Source organism: Priapulus caudatus, unplaced genomic scaffold (assembly GCF_000485595.1).
Source record: "Priapulus caudatus unplaced genomic scaffold, Priapulus_caudatus-5.0.1 Scaffold36, whole genome shotgun sequence".
Taxonomy (NCBI): Eukaryota; Metazoa; Priapulida; class Priapulimorpha; order Priapulimorphida; family Priapulidae; genus Priapulus; species Priapulus caudatus.
In genome coordinates this window covers 647,869-664,909 of record NW_014577097.1, presented here as the reverse complement: position 1 = coordinate 664,909, position 17,041 = coordinate 647,869, and the positions used below count along the sequence as shown (strand labels likewise).

At 45.2% G+C, this 17,041-nt stretch overlaps 1 protein-coding gene across 6 annotated transcripts in view; it reads right to left on the bottom strand.

Annotated features, from left to right (window-relative positions):
- The window catches only part of LOC106818386 (nuclear factor erythroid 2-related factor 1-like), a 23,597-nt gene extending 10,951 nt beyond the window's left edge, over positions 1–12,646 (bottom strand). For 2 of the 6 annotated variants that reach the window (XM_014823103.1, XM_014823127.1), the window contains exons 1-4: positions 12,205–12,642; positions 10,379–11,561; positions 1,978–2,170; positions 1,304–1,689 (exon numbers count right to left, since the gene is read on the bottom strand). In XM_014823103.1, the coding sequence (XP_014678589.1) occupies positions 1,304–1,689; positions 1,978–2,170; positions 10,379–10,882 (1,083 nt within the window). In that variant the 5' untranslated portion in view covers positions 10,883–11,561; positions 12,205–12,642. Of the gene's footprint in view, positions 1–1,303; positions 1,690–1,977; positions 2,171–10,378; positions 11,565–12,204 lie in introns of all 6 variants that reach the window. The other 4 variants (XR_001395208.1, XM_014823120.1, XM_014823131.1 and 1 more) reach the window with 4 other exon arrangements.
- Positions 12,647–17,041: the final 4,395 nt, after the last annotated feature.

Here is a 17,041-nt window from a genome sequence, read left to right as displayed (position 1 = left end):
CCCTCCCCCCCCCCCGCGAGCACGTACCTTCGCTCAGGGGAACATCAGAAACCATCAGACTGAACAACCCACTCCCCCCGCGCGCACGTACCTTCACTCAGGGGAACATCAGAAACCATCAGACTGAACAACCCACTCCCCCCGCGCGCACGTACCTTCGCTCAGGGGAACATCAGAAACCACCCTGCTCCACAACCCACTCCCCCCCGCGCGCACGTACCTTCGCTCAGGGGAACATCAGAAACCACCCTGCTCCACAACCCACTCCCCCCCGCGAGCACGTACCTTCGCTCAGGGGAACATCAGAAACCATCAGACTGAACAACCCACTCCCCCCGCGAGCACGTACCTTCGCTCAGTGGCAGATCGCTGGCGTTGAGCCCGTAATGCGCCGCCTCCACATCGTTCAGCAGCTTCTGGAAGTATCCTCCCTGCGTGTCATTCATGCTGTCGTTGCTGAACATGAAGCCGGCGGGGTCGTAGTTTGTCTCGCCGCCTCGCTGCTGCTCCTCCCGGCTGGCGTTTGTCATTAGGGTCAGCTCTGTAACATGCGCACAGTGACTCAGTCAGCGCTGCGCCTTAGCGATGCATGGTCTGTATAGCTAAGGTGCTCGTTTTCATAGCTAACATGCTCGTACGTATAGCGAACACGCTCATTTATATAGCCAATGTGCTGGTCTGTATAGCTAAGGTACTCATTTTCATAGCTAACACGCACAGTTACATAGCCAACATGCTGGTGTGTATAGCCAATGTGTTGGTCTGTATAGCCAATGTGCTCGTTTTTATAGCTAACATGCTCGTACGTATAGCAAACACGCTCATTTATATAGCCAACGTGCTGGTGTGTATAGCCAATGTGTTGGTCTGTATAGCCAATGTGCTGGTCAATATATGGCTAATGTGCTGGTCTGGTTTACACAGCAAGTGTGTTGGTCTATATAGCCAATGTGCTCATCTGGGAGCCAATGAGCACAGTTGTGTAGCTAATGTTCTTGCCTGTATAACTAACACACTCATCTGCATAACTAATATGATTTGTTTACCCAATGTGTTCGTCTGTATAGTCAATGTGCTAGTTCATATAGCCAACGTGCTGGTCTATATGGCTAATGTGCTGTTTAGCCGTCGTGCTTGTCTGTAAGTCAACGTTCACGGTTGTATATACATTTAATGTGCTCGCCTGTATAGCCCACGTGCTAGTTTATCTAGCCAATGTGCTAGTGTGTTTAGCTAATGTACTTGTAGCCAACATGCCTGCCTACCCACGGCCGACAGGCGACAGCGCGCGTTTACGACTAACCTGTTCGTCCGCGGGCGACACCGTCGACTCGTAGTCGCTGTGCGACACCTCTGACGCGCGCGTGCTCTCCGAATCCCCGCGCGTGCGATGCTCCTGCGTCTGCAGCGCTCCTATCTCCATCACGTCCTGCATTGGCCCGCTATACTCCAGCGGCTGCTGTTGCTGCGGGGCCGAGGCGCCCAGGTCGCTGTACGGCTGGCGATCGGACAGCAGCGCGGCAGCGGGCGGGAGGGGGACCACGGCGTCGGCGACCTCTGGCGTCTGCAAGGTCACGGAGTCGGCATCGGCGGTCGGCGGCTCGTCCACATCGGTGTGGCGGCTGTCCGCAGGCTGAGCGGCGGACGGGGCCTGCTGCTGCTGCTGCGGTGGCAGCATCACGTACTCGCCTAAGGAACACGTACACGCGGCATTAACGGAGGCACGCACGCACACATGCACCAATAACGTAGATCAAAGTCATGCACGCACGCACGCACCAACGTACACAATAACAAATAAAACTTAAAAAGTCTAATACTACATCACCACGCTGCCGCGACATCGACGCATCGCGCCTACATCAGACTACACACGCAGCACCACGCACGCACGCACGCACGCCACGCACGCACGCTAACGCACGTCACACGACGACACGCCACGACACACCCATCACTACACACACACACACACACCTGTCTCCCCATCTCTGTAATACTGAAGCCCGCTCCAGGGGTCTGAGGGAATGGCCGTCTCATTGTTATTGTTGTTGTTGTTGCTGTCTGCTTCCTTCTTCCTCTGCTCCATGCGCAGTGTGGGGTCAAACACATCCCTAGGTGCTCCCAGATCAATGTCTTGTCGCCACAGGATCTCTATGAGGTCCATATCCTGCAAGCAGATTCACTCAGGGTCAGCAAAGGTTCAGTCACTTACACGAGAAGGCAAAATCCATTGATTATTCAACATGTACTAGCCGAGCAAAGTCGGCTGTAAGAGTACATCATGAATAGATGTCACGTGTGTAATATACAACACGGGTACATGTCAATTTACAACACGTTCCAAACAATCACCCTCCAACATTAGGTATTAGGTAAAGAAAGGAGAAAAAATAACAAAGGTATTCATTGGATGCTCATTTCACGAGGATATAAAATAGAGTCGAGGCAAAGGAAGAAATGTTAGTGTGAACAAAAAAACAAGCACAAAAACCAATCTAAATTACATTGACAGTGTTGGAAATAGCAGCCCGTCCCCAAGTCTGGGACTTTTAACTGTTGAGCAGGAGCAGCTAAGTTTTATCAAATTCACTATATAGGTTGCACAATAGAACACAAAATTTTCGAAATTAAGAATGGCTAGGTTTTATGACTTATTTCCAAGACTGTTCAAGCTGTCAATCAGCTTGACAATCAGCTTTTCTCAACAATAACACAACATGGCTTCCAGCAACGACTTAGATTTCCAATCTTATATATATACAAAACCATCTACAAACCTGTGGCCATAGTACATCTGTTAACGAATAGGCTTCCCTGAGAAATGACCACACAAGAATGTCCATGAAATCGTCCAAGAGCAACAGATATACAATACCTCGCACACCAACCTATTCACTGTCTAATGACATTTCGAGAAGTACATCCAATCATTCAAATCACATTAGCAATGCACTGCTAAAATTAGGTCAAAAACTCAAGATCTCGGGTCAAATTCTTCTCTACTCAAACTCTTAGGTAAAATTAGGTTTAAATGCTCAACGCGAGCAAAACAAATCGACGCTTTTTATCCAATGGATGCCCTGCTTACTTGGTGATGCTTCATTAGGAGGCAGTCTGACCTTATAAATTGATATAAAGGTTTCCAGGTACGTAACGTCCTGTCGTACCCCAACGTCTCCTTCACTGACGACTTGCGAGCAAGCTCATGTGCTACCACCGTTCGTGGCACCGTGCCAACCAGTGAGGCTGGGACGTATTCTTACAGAATCGCAGCCCACCTATTCGCTAACGCTATCCGAACTAATCATATCGCACGATTGACATTAGGGGTGGACCAAAAACAGGTTTTACCCATCGACGGGGAAGATTTGGCGGGCACAGATGCGCAATCGCTTCAGCAGCACAATGGATGTGCAAAATTGGCACAAAATTTCCAAATACCTGGATATTCACTCGCCAGGAAGGCTCCTGCTACGCTCGCTAGTATTACCCGACTGTGCTCAGATAATCTGACTAGACGAGGCAGCGACACGATTTGCTCACCTGCACACGTGACGGTCTCAAACCGCGGCAATTGCGCGCATGCGTGGGTGCGGGTGCACTCATGCGAGCACGCGCGCCAATCTACAAATGCGCTCGCGCGCACGCGCATGCACGACAACACGTGTACACGCACGCACCAACCCACAGCCACAAAGCACACGCGCCGCACTTTGTGCAACCATAACACACTCGGTGGCACAGACGACGACGTGCCCTCCTACGTAACTTTCGGGACATTTCCCGTGGCGAAGTAAGAAGGAGAACGTACTAGCTCTTACTAAGCATGCGTGGTAAACACCCAACAAAATGCCATCAGTACAGTGTGAACCGATCTATAGAATAATATGGATCCATACACCTATACAAATAACGAGGTGCACGGGCTCGAGTTGCTGGTGCACTTCGTGAGCGAAGACCAAACGAGAGGGTAAAAAAAATGCTGCCTAATTAGCAACCCCCGAATGCAGGTCGATGCATTGCAGCAATAATTAAAATGCTCACACCTAGACAGGCATTTGTCGCCTTACAACCATCTGTTACCTGCCTGTCGATAAATGTCACTCGATTGATTCGGTTTCCGCAACCCAGGGGTAGGGCGACTCTCAACGCGTGCCAAAATATAATTTACAGACGAGTTTTTAGAGAAATTTACCGAGATAAAGACGAATAAGGCATCAGATAGCAACATGTAATAGATCAAGAAAGGCCTAGATGCTATGCATTGAGCATAGGAATACCAAATGAAGCTCTCCGCCAAAAATATGGTATGGCTAAAAAAGCAATTTATTTTCAAATCAAGATGAATAGATCTATGCAAATGCTAATACAGGAAATCCTGCCCAATTTAGCCTTTACCATTCATCATATTATATATGGGGGCAGCTATTTTCGAAAAGTGGGAATGGAATATTTTAATTATCTGAGAACTGGAAAATACCAGATGAACCTTTCGTGATTCGAGAGCAGACGGCAACCGCGACACGGAAAGCAAATTAAATAACCAGTAATTGCCGGCGAACCAAAACTGCGACTATATTTAAAAGGAAACTTGGAAACGGTATAATTTGTTACCTGGAAAACTGGGAATGGACCCCCTTTCCCGTTCCCCGTTTCTTAACCGCTCACCTGACTGTCACCTCGATCGAAACGGAATCCACACGAAAGTCTCTGCACCGCGCAGCAACTGTGCGCGCGAGTTTAATTCTCGTTAAAGCGTGCACCACTTTCAATGACCTAATCACCGCGTTTATAAAGTACCTCCCCCAATAACGCCAACAGCTACACGCCGATTCCGCCGCATCCATCCACCGTCAGGTCGGTCGAGCTACCTACCCATGCCACCACCGACGCACCACACCCTACGGCAAAAGAATGCTGTGCCGCCAGCGAGCGGCTTAGCCGCAAACAAAACGCACCCAAGGTGCCCCCTAGTGTCCGTAATTACTAATAGAAAAAACGTGTGCCGCACCCGGGCCGCGTGTTTAATGATGCCAGACTAAGCCGGCTCGATGCGCCCCGCGTGAGGATAGAGAATACAACTACTTGAAAGACGGGACACAGAACTGCTAGTAAGAAGATCCCTTGTTGTCAACCACTCCCCCCTTCCCCAGATCCCACCGATATCAGCATCAGTGCACGGCACAGCGAGCCAATTACCCAGGGGTAGAAATGAACTTTTGAACACGGGAGTCCGCAGTAAAATAATGAAGTCCGCAGTCTGAGGTTCAAAATTAAAGATATTAACAATAACGTGCTTATTTTGAAGATTCAGGGGTAGAAATTAACTTTTGAACATGGAGTCCAACCTACCCTCAAAAAGAGGGAGTCCGCAGTAAAATGATGGAGTCCGCAGTCAAAGGTTCAAAATTAAAGATATTAACAATAACGCATACGTGTGCTTCTTTTTAAGATTCATGCGGTTGCACGTCTGCCAAATTTTCTTTGGACATAAATTGCTCAAACAATTTCGCTACGGGGGACAGCTTCTATTGCACAATCCCCCCCCCCAACTTCTCGAAGCTCGAGGCGTAAAAGCAGTTATGCATACATACAATCATAATATGCTGCAGGTTGGAATGCTAGGTATCTGTAGGAGGAACTGGCTAATTCCTCCGCATGCACGCATTGCCGTGAGTCGAATGACGCCACCGATGGCCTCATTCAATGCACTTTGAATGCAAAACGCACACGCATTCACTACGGGAGACAGCTTCTATAGCACACTCCCCCCCACCCTCAACTTCTCGAAACTCGAGGCCTAAAAGCAGTCATGCATACTTACAATCATAATGATGCAGGTCGGAATCCTAGGGCAAATCATAGGCATGTTGTAAGTTTCTTTTTGTTAGGTGTTTGCTTCTGCAATTTGGAATTGCCCCTAGGTATCTGTAGGAGGAACTGGCTAATTCTTCTGCATGCACGCATCGCCATGAGTCGAGTGGCGCCACCAATAACCTCAGCTTAGTTTCAGGATCCTAATCACACCCGGATCCTTTTAACGCTAACCCCTAATCTAACCCTAATCCAGATCGGATGGTTACAAAATAGACTCGACTCATTCAATGCACTTTGAACGCAAAACGCACACGCATTCGCTACGGGAGACAGCTTCTATTGCACAATCTCCACCCCCCCCCCAACTTCTCAAAACTCGAGGCCTAAAAGCAGTCATGCATACATACAGTCATAATGCTGCAGGTTGGAATCCTCTAGGTATCTGTAGGAGGAACTGGCTAATTACTTTTAATAGATGTACTTCAGTTTGGTCGAGTCCTACCACAAGGATGCAACCGACAGCATTTGAGTGCGGGAGTTACAATAATAATCGCGTCGTCACGAAATCGGAAATGAAAATACTGAGTGTTGGATCAACATGGCCTGCTTCATTCTTTCATTACATGACCTGACCATGCATTGTCTATTGCATGTACCTACTTTAAACTTTTTCAGGCCAGATATTAGCACAATTGCATAAGTAAGCACTCGGTTGTGTCCCAGCGAGATGACCTAGAGTTGCTCTCAAAAGACTTTCTCACTTACTATAGCACAATACAGCCTTTACGGGGTACATTGGTAGGAAAATCAAAAGGAAATTCACATTTTCCCGTCATCCCTATAGTCGCACGCAAAATCTTTGTGAGCAGTAGAAAATTATATTAAAAAAGATGTACCATCCCGCACGATTATGACCGAGTCGATGAGTTACGGCAAACACAAAATATTTCGGCAGTCGCCTGCGTACTTAGCGGCAAGACATATATATACATGTAGGTCTGGTGAGTGATACTAATGCGACACAGGAATCAAACCAGAATATTATCTCCGCCATTCCAAGAAGTTACAGACTTGCCCAGAAGCTGCATTGTCGTTCGCTACGACTAAGCACACTCAGATAAATGATCACCAATCGCAACATTTTTCCTCTGGTTATGAATCTTCTTTTGGGAAGTTTTTTCCAGTGCTGTTGTCGTAAGAAAAAACAGCATAAATGTGCCTCACACTATTAGCCACTTGCGCTCCAGTTTACCACTACACTGAAGTCTTATAAGAGAAAAAAACAAATGTGACAGACCATATTAAATGTTTCTGGCAACATCATCATTAGCTCCTGAAATGCCAGATGGCATAGATCAAAAATGCTGTGAGGCAAGAATTCGCTTCATATTTGCATAGGCCGGCTCACGGATCCATAGCTGCCAGCAAACAGTCCGGAATTTTAGCGGGGGACACAGAGGGATTTGGGACGTGGGAGGAACTCGCGACTTAGATAGGAGGTCGTACAGATGGGGGGGTGACAGCAAAGCTTTTGATTTCCGTTTCCATTTCCGTGTGGTCTTAGGCGTTTTCACTATAAGTTCCAAACATAAAAAGTTCCAAACATAATAAAAATTGGACCATTATTTAATGGAAAATTTGATAAAATAGTGATACGAAATAGTACGCGGATTCTGCGCCCAGTTATCTCTTTCAAATCATACGCTGTTTAACAGTCGCCATTCGCTGCATTTCCTCGGAGCTCTGCCCACTTTAAAAATAGTGCTAGCATTGGGGCAGTGGTATCCTGAATGTACAAACGAGTTAGTATTTCGATTTTCGATGACAGCAGTAAGGCGAAAATGCAGCATTTGAATACAGCTTACTTCATTAGCATTATATATAGTATCTAATCATTTGCTGAGAGCTTCTTTTTGTATATATAAACAATTAATACATTATCTGGCATCTCTATCATCTATGTGACCTTGCCTTATATCACATGCACCCCTAGTCCACAAATGCAGACGTTATAACTCCGCTTTGCTAATCTGAGGGTGCGGGTTTATCATCACCCCCATTACTGGGGTCTGCGTCGGCTTGGACTAATGCACCCCTACCACTACAATCTCCTACTGCCATTGTCATTGTCAGTATCAGGAACTAGCTAAAGTAAATTGCTTGCTATATAAGCAGGGGTTGTCTAGTATAGGGGTATTCTAACCCTAGCATTGTAGCAATACCGTTTCTTTGAGCTATCACTCAGGTGATACAATTGTATACACACCTACGAATACTTTTATTACTACAAGTACATGTTACAATAATTTATACTAGTAGTAGTAGTAGTAGTACTACTACTACTACTACTACTACTATTAGTACTAGCACTAGTACTAGTACTAGTTACTACTACTTGTTACTAGTACTACTACTGTTACTAGTACTAGTACTACTAGACTACTAGTACTAGTACTACTACTACTAGTTACTACTATAGTACTAGAGCTACTAGTACTACTACTAATACTATATTATATAGTATAGTACTATTATACTAGCTCCAAGAAAGGGTCTTTGCTAGGGTTAGAAGTCCTGTGTAAACACAATTTGTTGTGTAGTCGAGTAAACAGTGTTTATGGGGACACGACCATCTCTGTTGACCTGTGACGCAAGCATTCCCAATACGCATAGCGAGCGCTGACGCGTTAACAAGAAAAATAATCGCGAACTTGGAAACAATGGAGTTTGTGGGTTATAGCTAGACTGGTACCCATTCGCCACCTTCACTGCGGCAAGTATCCTTCGCTACACTGAAGTTAGTTAGTGTAGCGTGTGGAACTGTCGACCGGGGAGCAGTCTAGGTTATAGCCGGCCTAGCCACACCGTCTGCAGGAAGTCATAATGAAATGCTATGCATATAGCCTCGTTGCACCATCTATCGCACGCCATATGTACTACACTGATGTACACTGATGTACAGTCATGTCAACAAAAAAGTTAAACTCCGTTTTTTACAGCAAACTAAAGCGCGCCGAATAGCGAACTTCGAATTACGAGCATTTCTAGGAAATGTCAAGCTACCTGGGTGGTCAAACCCGTCGTGCAATGGCCAGAACTGCGCAATTCAGCGATTGCACAGCTTTTGCCTCTATAGTGGACCCGTTGATTGCTATTCAATCAGTGCAGCGTAGTTGTGTTAGTGTGTCGTTACGCGGCATTTTTCGCGCTTCGCGCGATATCCGGGCTGCCGATCGTCTAGCATAGCGTACTAGTTAGCAAAACAAAAATAAACTTATGGTGTAGCCGCTGCAAAACCAAGGGTAAAAAAATGCTTATTTAACATCAAATGTAAAAAAATATCCTATTAATCACGCAGTTGCCAACTTTATCGCTTTCTTTTACGAATACGGCCTATCCATATTGACAAGTTTTCGAATGACCTAAACACACGACTCATTATTACGCAAAATTTTTTAGCAGATTAAAGCGATTTCATGGGATTGGACTGAACAATCATATCAGAGAATTAGAACGAAACGAAAGATTGAAGCAGGACTCAAAATAAACCAGCACGCAGTACTAACCTCAACAGTCTTCAGTAATATTATATATTAGATCTTCATGTGGTAACCAAGTAATCCCAACTAAGCCACGACTACATGTGGCTAGCAGAAGAGGAAACTAATGGAAGAGGGATGCGTCAAACTTATGGATGCCCTCTTACCATACGACCAGCAAAGGAGTGCAGAAGAAGCCAAACTTGCAGCAGCCTTAGCAAAAAAGAACGCTCCATCTTAGCGTGTTGGTAGCACAGTGGTTAGCCAGACTGCGTGATTATGCCTTAAAAACCTCTCTTCTTTTAAAACAGTTCTCACAAAGAAAGGTATTTATAGGAGCGAGGGGTCGCGGCATGTGTAAGGTGAAATGTCGTAGACGTACTGCACAAAGAGAGTGAAACCGAAGTGCACGTTATATTTTTAAAGGCGCATTCTACGTAAACAAACACAAACATAACTTTCGGCGCCGTCGATTGGATAGCATATGCAGAGGAGGAAAATCAAAAGCACTGATCTCTCCAAGGGGTGTCCCACAGCAACATCTGAGGGCAGCATGAACTTCCTCCCAGCAAATTACAAACACACTGTAAGCGCATGAGGCCGATTCATTCCAACCAGATGACCAACAACATATCTGCCTCCCATTCACACTCATGAACTTCTTTGCCGTGTTACCATGGCAACAAGGATGCTAGAGCGCATCGAGGTAATGGGCCTGCATTCCGTCACGTTTTTTTTTTGCAGTTGCGGATTCTTTACCTCGCAGATACACCAACCAAGTTAACTCATCTAGCACTTTGGCTTTGCCGCATTTATTTGCCCTCGCAAAAATCACAGCATACTGTTTCCAAGTAAACATTCAGCGAACGCGCACATACACACCTAGTCTATCACCCCATGCCCACATGCAAAATGGATCAACAAACTCATCCACCTACACTAAAACTCAACTGATGTTAGATTACGGCACGTTTTAAAAAAAACAGAAACTTCAACAACATGAACGACTACTGCTCTACCTCTTTCGTGAGATCGCTATTCGGAGACACGGCGCCGAGCGCGGTCGCCTCCCGCGATCCGTCGTCGTGGTTACCGCCGTCGTCGTCCTGCGCGGCGGTCGGCTGCGCGGGGACGCTCTCCTCCTGCGGCGTCCCGCCCGCGCCGCCGCCCCCCGCCTCGGTGAGATTCTCGGGAACGTTGAGCAGCAGCGCGACGAAGTCGTTCTGCATCGGGAGCGGCGCGCGGAAACGCTCGTACGCGCCGAGACGCTGCAGCTCGCGCAGCATCGGCGACGCGTCGCGATCCACGCTCTTTGGGTGCGCCGCGTAGCCGTCGATCGCGCCGCCGCCGCGGTGCCGCGCGCTTGCGTACAGCGACATCCCGCCGACGCGTGCTTCGCCGTACGCGGGCACGAAGATGTCGTCCATGTCGCCGTAGATGTCGAGGTCAATGCGCAGGAGGCTGAGGACGATTGCGATCTGGACGAGGCCGTCCGTGAAGTAGCGCTTCATTGGCAGCAGCATCTTGGCGGTCGGCGCGCGAGCGAATGTTGCTGCAGACTGGACGGCCGGCGAAGACTCGCCTCTCGCTGGCGGTGGTGGTGCGACACCTGCGGGTTTTGCTCGCCAGGCGTTTTTGGCTATAGACGAAGATCAGCAATCAGCCATCGACGCTTTAATCTTTCCTCGTCACCAGAACTAGGTACGTATTGATGAGCGTTCCAGCACAGTGTGTGCGTGCGCGCAACCACAGCACAATCGTGTCTTGGATAGAGCTCTAGTGTTACACACAGTCAAAAATAAGCAGTTACTGAGCTCGGCTTAAGGCTTAGAAAATGATGAAGTCCTCAGTATCCAGGCACTGTAGATACGTGTACACGTAGACACGAGCTATTGATTCGACAGCATATATATTCAGTAAACTGGCAGTTCTCTCAGTCACGTACTATATACGCTACTTGCCCGTGGACTACGGGTGGCGACGATCCAAGTTTCCACAAACACGCACTCGTGATGCTAGGCTCGCATGAAAGTCAAAAACCTGATATGAGGCATATAAGCTTACAGCTTTCTGACTGCAGTGCATGTGATTCCAGCCGGTGAGTCATGTGCTGCGTGTTCCATGTGTGCATACATACACTCAGTAAGGCATTGCACCATAAGTTCTAGAATGTTCTCTGAAAACCCTCTGCTGACGACGTAGCTGCTAGGACATTGCCAATGACAAAGATTATTCATATTAGATATACATAAAACAGGTAAGGATTTGTTAACAAATTACTACAGCAAATCTTCCTGGCTAGACTTTGTAATAAACCACACCATGCAGGGCAGTGTGATTAGATCTGGTACAGTGGTAGTCGTACCAGTAGAGGTATAGAAGTTCTACCTCTCTTCTAGTGGTTGTGTTTACTTCTGAATTCTCACGTATATTCATGAAGGAGTAACACATAATCACACAACGCGTTAACTTCTACTTCTACTTCTATACTGGACAGTCCGTAAGGAATAAACGTCCAGGGCTATAGCTAGCCATGGTGTGTGTGACCTAGCTTGGGTACAGCGGTTAAGTTTCACTTCACCGAACCAAAAGCTAGTGTTTCAGCTATTTCTATAATTTAACAAATCGTACTAAATTACAGCTTATTATAAATCTTTTGCTTTGAACCACACTATAAACTGCGTAGGATTATTCACAAATACTAGCAACAATAAAATTTCGTTGTACGGCCACCACGTGGACGACAATGGCCAAACACAAAGAAGCAAAGGCAGGACGCTAACTCATAACTGTTTAACATTCGTCATACTCATACTCATAGCAACTAGCCAAAATAAACACGTACCTATGAAAGCCTAGTGCTGATGGTAGACACGCCTTTAGCTGCATTCACTGCTTTCAACTGACACAATCAATACTCTCCTCTAAGTTCTAACGCCGTCTTTACGTGATGAGCAGTGTGTAATGACAAACAAAGACACTCACTCAAAACCACGTCTAGTGATTGGTATATATGGCTCCCAATTCCACGAATCGCCGTCTCAGACAAATGCAAGTAACTCTGACACAACTTCCTGAACTAGGGGAGGATACTGCTGCCGTTTGACAACACGGTCGCAACTTTGTCGCGCTTTACTAGAAGCAACTAACCAGTTTAAATTACAAATCGCTAACACGCTAGTATGCTGCAATGAAAAAATATCGGCGAATGATTCAGCACCTGGCCTTTTCCGATGACGTCATCAAGACTTGCGCTTGGTCTGCGCGCGCTTGCATCACATCCGGTGCGCACGTGCTTGAACTTTGCATGACCCAGTGTATCCGAAATACATGATGAAGAGTAAATAAAAACAATTTCAATTTGCTTGTATTTACTCCTAATAGATACATAATTTGTTTATTATGTACTTACGGTACTATACATACTGCGCGTAGGTTCGTGAAACATCACTACATCATGCAACCATGCGCACCAGCCAGATTTGAGAGCACATGCATGCACAATCTTTACAGTTTACTAAACGTCGATCACACGTGACACAGCAGTGCAGTACATACGTGTATAGGAATAAGCGAGTAAAATTCCTGGGGGGAAAGTATGACGAAGAACAGTTATTGATAAATAGAGACCGGGAAGACAGCGAATCATGGAACGTTACAATACGGTGGCGAAAATCATTATAAAAGGCAGCACAATCAGATGGAGAAAGGGGATGGTGAATAAAAGCACACTAGAGCTATATAAAGGAAAAACATTTCCTAAACAAGAAACCTTTTACAATAATAATAAAATCGGCAGTAAGCTGCTGTACAAATGTAGAGCGGGATGCCTCCCCGTAAATAAAAGAACCAGGAGATGGTTAGGGGAAGAAAATTGCACTGTGTGCAATTAGAGAGAACAATAAGACCTAACCTGACCTAAAGCATTTCCTGTTAGTTTGCCCGGCATACAAACACCTAAGAAAGATCATGTGGGACAGGCTCCAAGAAGTGGGGGTCACCCCTGCACAGCTGGAGGAAAGGCATGTGATGCTCACCATCTTGGGGCTAAATGAACATAGTTATTGGGATTGGGTAGAGCAGGTTAAACGTTTCTTAGAATCAGCATGGAAGCTCCGGAACAAAATCTCCCGGAAAAGTGAAATTACCGGGGGAAATTAAAACTATCAAAAATAAAAAGGGAAACACGCACCGATCTAAAAGTTTCCGTTTATACATACATATCGAATACACGAAGTGAGAAGGCCGTGTACTGTAGCATATACTGTTAGTTCTACTGTACCTCCCTGAGTTTGTCGCGATACCGCAAAACTATAACAATTTCTGTCAATTATACAATCGCAGTAGTATAGATGTTTGGAACAGAATTATAACAGTCGCACATAATACATGCATATATACAGATGTTCTATTGCATTTTTTTTAAACTAATATTATCAGTATTGCAGCATCTCTCGATCATTATTAATTGCTAACCATCCAAAAACACTGGTGATACACTGCTATTCTTAACTTAACTTAAATATAATAATATATATATATACTATCATATAGTAATTATATCCTTAATATATATATATATATATATACAAATTTTAACAATTTTTGTAAAACGAATACATATCACAACATAGAACATAGTTGAATGCGAATTTTGCTGATGAACCAAATAAATGAAAAGCGGACAGAGAAGAAATGGCTCTGATGGGGGATGGAATCGAGGGGGCGGCGGCAACTGTTGGAGAGCCACCGATGGCACTGAACGCAAGACAGCAATCTCGAGCATGATCTACGCACCGGAGTCTGCATGAAAGTGAGAATTAAGCAACTTACCTGCATGATCGCCCCATTGCTGCCGTTCAACATTTCGCCGGTTGGAACCTCGACGTCCGTCGTCATGTTCTCGATCGCTGAACAACACTAATAGTAATACTAATAGTCACTATAACTCAGCAGTATCCGCCTCCTAACTTCACACAACACACCGTCTCGATCGACGATCCAACCTTACGTCTAATATCAGATAAATTTATTACTGAATCGAAGCGTTATCGAGCAATTTCCGCACGAACCTTACCCTTTCACTAGCTTCAAATAGCTAATCGCAAACGAGTACGCGCGTGTATAATGCCTATCGTCGTCTGCTGCTCTACACGCGCGTCCCTGGCGTTCGTACGTGTGGATATGTAAACAATGCAGTCTAGTCGGAAAATCAGATTGGCTCGCCAGCTGCAGTCATCAGCGTTCATGTGCAGTTAGGTGGTGCCATCTTTAGGGCGAGTTATGTGTAAAAACTCTGTACATTAACGTTTTACTGTATTAAGTTATAATATCGAATATTACCTGAAATATGAGTACCTTTGTAGCTTCGCAGTCTTATTCTAGTGTATCAATTAAAAAATAAATACAAAGAAGCGATATGAATCTAAAAGATATGTTTTAAAGCGGTATTTAGTCCCTCGTACTAATATATGCAGGAGTAAAATAATATAGGATATAGGATATAGGATATAATATATAATCCTATATTATCTTACTCCTGATATATGTAGTAGGGTCCTCAGATCCTGCCATACGGATTTTGCCTTCTATTACTAATCGTTGAATATAATCAATTTGCGCACCAGATGGCAGCAGCATGTAAATAAATAGTAGCAAATACCGTCTACCGTATACGGTGGTTGATGCTTGATGCAGACGGGGTCGTTGTCATATCAGGTACTACAGATATGTACCCGAGGTAATTTTAGGTTGTTTAGTGTTATGTTTTTATTTTTATATGAGGTATATTTAGGGTTAGGGTTAGTGTTAGGGTTAGGGTACACTTCTGTAGCACAAGTCTGGTACACTTTGTGTATACATATATGTACCTCGGGTACATATCTGTAGTACCTGATACGACAACGACCCCTTGAGCATTAGTGATAGTAGTAGAAGATTGCAATAACAATAGGCAGAAAATGTGGAATAATAATAAGAAGAAGACGAAGAAGGAAGAAGAATAAAAAGTGTAGTTTCACAGTCTTGTTTTAGTGTATCAATACAAAATTAACGTCAAGAGCGATATACATATAAAAAGAAGTGTTTTAAAGCGGTATTTGGGCTCTCATACTGATATATTTAGCGCTTGATTACCCGACGTCCATCGAGACTCCGTCGGCAATGCACAGTTTTGACCGCTGCCTTAACCTGCAAAAAACCTTAACGAACAAACTACGATGGGATATAGGGAGAGCGGATGCGTTGTCGACACCGTGGGGTGATGATCTTAGCTGTGATTCAGCAGGTAGTAAACCACGGACGGAGGCGGTGGGGTCGTTCCTGCAGATTCAGATGAATCACATTGTATAGTGGGTCGCGTGAATCAGTAGGGTGACGTGCGCCATCATTCTAATACAGCAACGGTTGAAGCCGACAAACGATAAACGCAGTCGTTTACCCAACTTATTCGTGCGATATTTTTTTAACTGACTCGATAGCTTTGTTTTCTTCTTGGTCTTTGTCGGCGTCTTCTTGTTCTTCTTCTTGTTCTTTTTCTTCTTCGTCTTCGTATTCTTCGTCGTCTTCTTCTTCTTCTTCTTCTCTTCTTCTTCTTCTTCTTCTTTTCTTCTTCTTCTCCTCCTTCTTCTTCTTCTTCTTCTTCTTCTTCTTCTTTCTTCTTTTCTCTTCTTCTTCTTCTCCGTCTTCTTCGGTTCTTACTTCTTTTTCTTCGTTCTTCTTCTTCTTCCTTCTTCTTCTCTTCTTCTTCTTTTGTCTTGCTTCTTTCTTCTTCTTCTTTTCTTCTTCTTAGTCTTCTGTCGGCGTCTTCTTCTTCTTACTTATTATCTATTAATTTTTTCCTTATTTCGCCGTCTTCTTCTTGTGCTTTTTACATTTTCATGCCTATTGTTATATTGCAATCTTCTACTTACTATCAACAAGGGGGGTCAATATATTAGCAGCAAGAGATATGCGACCGTAATCTCCCGTCACCGGTCTTGGAATAGTGAGACACCCCTAACTAAGGGCTCATCAACACCGTGCTACACTATGGACTGTCTTCGCTACCATTTATTCATATGCCTGCTGCCAATACTGGTGCCCAAATTTGATTATATATACACCACACGAGATTATTCTGTAAAAGGCAGACAATCACATATCGCACAGAACCCTAATATATATATATATATATATATATATATATATATATATAATATTATATATATACAGCCGCGTAGCCAGCTTTGTATATGGGGGGGGTTCGTTTTTCAATTGTTACGGCACATGCAGGCAGGGGCGTGTACAGGATTGTACCAGGTGGGCGGTCTACGAAACCCGAAGTTGCCGAGCACTGCGAAGGGTCGGGGTCTGGTGCTTTCTTCCTGTCCCGCGCAAAATTCATCTTAAAACTTTTACACGTCCCTCCAGATGCGTTTCTGCCGCAGCAAGGTGGGGTCCGGCGAACTCCCTGTACCCCCCCTGTACACGCCCCTGCTCTGTGGACGCGCAAGCACCAGGCTGGAGATGCAAGGCTGAGCCGATAGCGGAGGGGTGAGGCTGTGCGGGAGCGGGGTCTCACTTTCACGCTCCCGCACGATGGAATTTTGCAGATTATTACACTAAATTAGGAGCACCTGACGGTGAAATCTTGCAAATTTAAAAAAAAAATAATTTTTGGCTGGCGGCTAGGGGAGGTTCGT